At 47.6% G+C, this 6,811-nt stretch overlaps 1 protein-coding gene across 1 annotated transcript; it reads left to right on the top strand.

The window, feature by feature from the left end:
- The first annotated feature begins 4,053 nt into the window (after positions 1 to 4,053).
- LOC123150817 (transcription factor MYB53) lies at positions 4,054 to 5,894 on the top strand. Its single transcript, XM_044570639.1, has 3 exons — positions 4,054 to 4,541; positions 4,622 to 5,377; positions 5,621 to 5,894. Exons 1-3 carry the CDS (start codon positions 4,276 to 4,278, stop codon positions 5,652 to 5,654), a joined length of 1,056 nt encoding a protein of 351 aa, XP_044426574.1. The 5' UTR covers positions 4,054 to 4,275; the 3' UTR covers positions 5,655 to 5,894.
- The last annotated feature ends 917 nt before the right edge of the window (positions 5,895 to 6,811 follow it).

The following is a 6,811-nucleotide window of genomic DNA, read 5'->3' as shown; positions in this document are numbered from 1 at the left end:
AGCTTGGCTGAGGACCTTAAAAAGGTCATATATGATTAAAGGATAGGCAAGACGGTGTTATTGTAGATGGTAAGGCATATATTCTTGAATGCATTTTTGATGTCAAGGTTATGCAAATCTGACTCAAGTTTTGCTTGCCTCAAATTCTACTGATCTCCCCCAAAGTGCAGATCGTGAGTTCTTCCAAGGGGGGATGTGATCCGAAACATGGGAAATACCAGGCCTTCTGGGCGCAGTTCTGGGACATCACCCACCTTGTCATCCATGGAGATTGGATTAAGCAAAGTGGCGAGCTACATGTGCTCGTGAGTCCGGATATGGGTCAATCTCATAAATATTTATCTAACCAGATGCTTGACTACTATAGCGATCAATGAGAAACAAGTCAGATGATGCGCTGATAGACGCACGCAAGAAGCAATTCCTAATCAAATGAGATGCAAGCCCAAATCAACGAGATGCATGCCTAGATAAAGAAATTCAAGACGTTGCACCTTGCACTTCTGGTTGTTGTTATGATTTGGTGCATACTCTCTGCATCAGCAGCATGTTCTTGTGGGATCCATTACAGGTATAACATTCTAGGTTTATGCAATTAGATAGAGGGACAATTAGAAGTGATGGTAGCCTTGCACTAAAATGTTATTCGTAATATGTACCCTAGATCAGTAACAAACATTTTTATTGTGCAACATTGAATTTGATTTGTATCTTGGATTAAGTTACGTATTAATATGTTATGAAAAGTATGTTCGGACTAAGTTTGTATGCAGGCATTTGAAAAAGAAACAACAAAATAAAATATGGGGGTGGGGAATTAAGTTTTGAAGGATGGGCTAGATGGACAAAAGTGTCTCAAATATGGGTAATTAAGTTATGGGGGTGTGCTCGAGATGCTCTTACCCATCCAAATTTAGGCTTAGTTTGAAGTCGTTGAAGTGTGTTCTGACATGCTTCTTTTATAATCAACAGTTGAAACAAAAGCGGGGAAAATAGGCCGAACAAACAAAAAATAGGCACAAACATGTTGTCCAATTTATTACAAAATTCGCACACTCCAAGTAAGGACCGGAATATGTTGGTGAATGTTCACTTCTCTTCCACATTGCGTGCCAAATGACAACATGAGGCTATGCTTTCATATAAAAAAACACTTCATGTGTGCAATTGGCTTCCTACTTTCTTAGGGCATCTTCAAGGCGGACCCGTATACCTCTCGCAACCGTCCGGACCGTGCTGTCCGGACCGCGGAAGACATCCAACGCCGAACTGTATCGGTCTGCAAGACAGCCAGGACGCGATTTCTCCTGCAAACCGAAGACAAACATGAGGGGGGGTTGCGGGAGTCCAAACCAATCCCAAGCCCGTTTCTGACCGCCCTGGGCCACCAAAAACCCTTCCCCTCCCGCCCGTTGCCAGCTGCCCGCCGCTCAACATTGAAGACGGCTCAGGGCGGACGCGACCTCTCACTGCCTCTACCATTGAAGAGGCGCACCGGCCGAGGGCGCCACCCGCGATGCGTCTCCAGTGTCCGCGCTTGTTCAATGCCAGAGACGAGTGACTGGACTGGACGGGACGGGATGGATATCTACTGCGCCCATTCAATCACGCTGTCTGTCCGTCTGCCGCCATTAAGCAGGCTCGCCAACCGAGAAACCCACTACGATGTCGCGCATTGATGCACCTAGACGCCTCGCCCCACCGAAATCCACTATATAAAGGCGGCCACACCCAGCTAACTCCACACCCCAACACAAGCCCTCCACATCCTCCTCCCTTGCACTGCATCCGCCATGATCTCCAATGGGAAAGCACTGTGGGACAATCTGTCGCCGGAGATGAAGCACGCGATGGCCGCCCTTGCCGCCACCTGGAATAGCTGTCGTGGGCCGGTCCGTCTCCCGTGTTCTACTCTTCCTCGCCGGAGACCGCGCCTTCACTTCATCGGTCTTATCGACGGTGCTGGTGGAGACAGCGGAAGGAGGGTGACACAGGCTTGGACACTGGGTGCCGCCGCCGTAGGATAGGTTTAGGGGCGGGTTTTTTTTGTTCTAAATGTTCGAAATGTAGTTAAATCCATTGTGTTTGTATGAAATCGGTCATGTTTGTACGAAATACAGCCGTGTTTGCATGAATTTCATCCGGTTTGTTCAAAAGTAGCTTGAAATCTATGTGCCTAGCATTGGATGTCGACCTCCGCATCCATGTCCGCGGACTAGTCCCCCTGTCTGCGCACGGACGTGGGAGGAAATTTGTGGGTTGCCCTTGGAGATGCCCTTATAGCCAAATCAATTATACGTAGAAATTGAGTTTTATCATAAAAAATGGATCAACCACGTCTGAGCTAATTTTAACGAAAAAGCCATTCTTCTATGTGTTGGCCTTGTGGACACATATGTGACCGCTCACTAGACTGTCCACTCAAAACACCCTCATCCATACGAAGCTAAACTAATGAACCAAATCACCAAATCCATTTCCCAAGTCAACCATTCACATACACATGTACATACCACTAGAATGTTCTTCTAGTTAATTAATCCCAATAAACTACCTAATTAGCTGCTCATTGCCCCGCAAGCTTAGGCCAGCTGGGCCATTGACAGTCATCAGACAGCATCCATGCATCCAGCAAGCTAGGTGGCTGCAAGGTGGGTCCCACTGCTGGTAGAGGTAGCTAAGATGGGGCCCACCAGGCCACCCTAATAGGCCTATGATGAGGCGGCGGCTGATGAGGTGCACCAAAATGATTTACGTGACACGAGGAAAAAGGAAGGGAGGGGAACAGGCAGGTAGTTCCTTCTTGGTTGCTCCTTGTTTGGAGCCCAAAGTCCACACGTGTCAGGTCATCCGGACCTAACTCCCCTCTGCCTCCTGCACACGTGCCGCCCACGCACAAGGCCTCTTTTTTTTAACAGTGCACCTGTCGTTTCAAATATATTCGGTACTTCTATGTGTCTATATGGTGTACAGTGGATATATTCATGATGATGGTGATCATCTGTCGTTTCATATCAATATCGTACGTGCAAAAACCGATATGTTTTGCTTTCTTAATAGAAGAAATTAACATGCATGTTAGTACATGTCCTTTCTTTTTCTTTTGAAACGACCCGGCTTTAATTCCTTAATGAGAAATTTTACACTAGAGTGAAGAAACTGAAACAACACATGTACGAACCACAAACATCTTTCGTAAAAGAAAAGGATACATCAAAACACCACGGAGGTTGTCACATGTACCATGATCTCTTGCAACCAGATTTTTCTCCAAATCATGCGACGAAGAATTAAACTTCGCCCCGTACGATGCTTGCGCCACGCGCGCACGCACACACACACATATCGCGCCGCGGTCATCATCGATCTTCTTCCTCCACACACCTGCCCCATTGTTGTCGACAATGCCCCTTTCGCCTCCACGCTCTACGTCTCACAATAATCCTCTACCCTGCTCGACCACCCCCTCCTTGTTCCTCCATCTTTTTTCCTTATACTTTCGTCCTCGCTCCTTCCTCCTCTTGTATTCATCCCGCCGCTCAGCTCCTCGGCATGTGAACATGTTAAAAAATGCAGGTTCCTTACATTTGATCGATATGGAATATTCGACATCAAGATATTCATTTAAAGCATAACGTATACACTTATGTGATTCTCATACGGCCGATAAACAACTAATTCTAGTTCACTTGCTCATGCATATTGTGCATACATATTATGCTATGCATGCATATACGCAATACGTATAGTTGATCCATCCGCTTGCTCATGCACGGAAAACAACAAGAGGCAACAAGACATCACACACGTACGCCAGCATATATATCTAACTAAACAACGTACCTGCTTAAGCAAACTGCTGATTCGGTCCATAGCCAAAAAAGTCAGAGAGAGACAGACGGAGGGAGAGAGAGAGATTTAGAGAGAGAAACATAGAGGTCGCTAGAGAGAGATTTAGAGAGAGAAACAGAGAGGTCGCTAGAGAGAGAAAGAGAGTGAGAAACAGAGAGGGTAGAGAGAGGAGGCTGCGTCTCCCGCACACAAACACTACCTTTTAGCATTCCATGCCGCCATGCACACATCATCGTCCACCTCCCTCCCGGCCCCTCCCCCTCTAAACCCTTCCCTATAAAACCCCCTCCTATCCACCCCAACGAAACCTCAAAAACCTAACTCCTCCGCCGGCCATTGCTAGCTACACCTCTCTCCACCAAGCTAATAAGCCTCGCAGACAAAGAAAAAGAAGCCAGCTACTAGCTAGTCGGTGGCGGAGCGATGGGGCGGTCGCCGTGCTGCGACGGGGAGGCCGGCGTGAAGAAGGGCCCGTGGACGCCCGAGGAGGACAAGCTGCTGGTGGACTACATCCAGGAGAAGGGCCACGGCAGCTGGCGTCGCCTGCCCAAGCTCGCCGGCCTCAACCGCTGCGGCAAGAGCTGCCGCCTCCGCTGGACCAACTACCTCCGCCCCGACATAAAGCGCGGCCGCTTCACCGACGACGAGGAGAAGCTCATCATCCACCTCCACTCCCTCCTCGGCAACAAGTAAGTCATGTATCTATTGTTTGTCTCTTCTTCTCCAACTCCGGCGCCGGTGACTGATGGATTGGGATTGGTTGGTTCAGGTGGTCGTCGATTGCTACGAAGCTGCCGGGGAGGACGGACAACGAGATCAAGAACTACTGGAACACTCACCTGCGCAAGAAGCTGCTCGGCATGGGCATCGACCCCGTCACGCACCGCCCCCGCACCGACCTCAGCCTGCTCGCCGGGCTCCCGGGCCTCCTCGCCGCCGCCGGTAACTTCGGCGGCGCCGGCTCGGCCACGGGCGCCTGGGACATGAACGCGCTCAGGCTGCAGGCCGACGCCGCCAAGTTCCAGCTGCTTCAGGGGCTCGTGCGCGCGCTCACCACCGCCGCGGTGCCCGCGCCCGCACCTGGCATGGACAACCTCATGGCACTCCTCGCCGCCAGCAGCGGTGGGCAGAGCGGCATGAATAACGGTGGGCAGCACGGCGTTGACCAGAGCATGCTGCTACAACAGTGCCAGTGGGACGGCATGAATAACCTACCGGCGCTGACCAACTCCGCGCCGGCGAGTGGCATGCACAACATCAGCGGCATGTTCGATGGCTTCGGCGCCGGCGACGGGCTGAGCTCGACGGAGCTCGGGTGCCACGGCGGGGCGAGCGGGAGCAACGTGACCGTGGACGCGGTGGCGCCACCGCGCCCAATGGTGGCCAACGACCAGGAGTGCAACAACAATGGCGGCGGCGGTGTGTCGTGCGAGCAGACGCCGGCGTCGAGCCCGTTCGACGGGCTGGAGAGCCTGAACCTGATGGATGACCTCAACACGGACGGTAGCTGGAAGGATTTGCTAGAGTGAGTACCTGCTCCCATTCCATCAACTTTCTATCAAAAAGAAGAAAAAAAAACACCCATGCATGCATGTCTCTTTTCCATCCACCCAAATAATTTGGCTCATATATTCTTAAATATTATCTGTGCCTTTTCCTTAATCCTAAATTAATTTATATAGTTCAACTAGCTAGGTCATTTTACCAGGAGATTAATTGACACAATACTTAGCTGAAATGATTAATTCTCTTATTTATTTTTATGCAGGCAAATGTCATGGCTGAACTCAAGTGAGCTGTGATGGGTAGATAGAAGAGATATGATCAAGAGTGCCAAAAATAATCAGGAAGGAGATTGAGACTATTAATTGTTGGATTGGACGCACTTTTCGGTTGATCAATACCGAAGATGTTTAGTTTGTTTTGTTGATAGGGGAACAAGGTGGTTTAGTCCACACTTTTAGTCATGTACAAAAGAAGAACAGAAGGATATACATATATGTACACACTCACAGCAATTAATGTTCATTTTTGTTTAATTAGTTTCTTTGTTGTTTCCTTTTTTATGAGGTGGGGAATATATGTAATAACTAGCCTGTGACATAAATTGAAAGCACCTTCTTTTTTCCAGACAGCAAAGTATGTGTGTGCAAGTGTGACTATATAATCATCGTCTTTATTTCTTGAGTCTTGCATAATGACGCACGGTTTAGTTAATTTGTTTGAATTTTCTCTTGCGTGAAGAAGCTAAACTCAGGTCGTCATTTTATTGGATTGTGATTATATTTTAATCCCACGATGTCGGTCTTGTGAGTCCAACATTAGTCTTCACAATGATCAATCTCCCGTATGTACTTTGCGACAATAATTGTATGGCTACCTAGTCAAATTTGCATCATATGGACTACTGTATTTTAATTATCTAATTCGAGAAGATATATTCTACACCGTGGGCCTTCCATTTCGCATTAGGGTATGGTACGTATATACTTGAAGATAAGTTTACTCTCATGCTTTAATTAAACCATATATATGTTCTAACTAAGAAAGACAACTGCATGAGTAATAGTATATAGCTTCAAGAAAATTTAGAATATTTGCTTGAAAAATAGATATAGCTAGCTTTGATTAATTCCTTTGTGTGGGGTCTTCTCAGTCAGAACGAGGTTACTTGTTGGATGAGAATTGACTAGCAGACACACATCACTACTAGTACTACTGAAATTAACCAACAGGGGACATGCATGCATATATATGATAGCATGCAAACGGTATAATACTATAAAAATGAGTTAGTTGGAGTTCGACAAGGACGGGTAGCGCTCAAGCTCTAGCTTGTCAATGTGGAGAAAGTTACCTTATTAATCTTCTAGAATTTCTCCACACTATCACTGACGACCCAGCAAGAAAATCAAGGCAAAAGAAGCACTATGTTCATCAATCTATCTAGCTAATCCAT

The sequence above is a fragment of the Triticum aestivum genome, chromosome 7A (genome assembly GCF_018294505.1).
Source record: "Triticum aestivum cultivar Chinese Spring chromosome 7A, IWGSC CS RefSeq v2.1, whole genome shotgun sequence".
Classification (NCBI taxonomy): Eukaryota; Viridiplantae; Streptophyta; class Magnoliopsida; order Poales; family Poaceae; genus Triticum; species Triticum aestivum.
The sequence above is the reverse complement of the archived record's forward strand: the minus strand, read 5'-3'. Positions and strand labels throughout refer to the sequence as shown.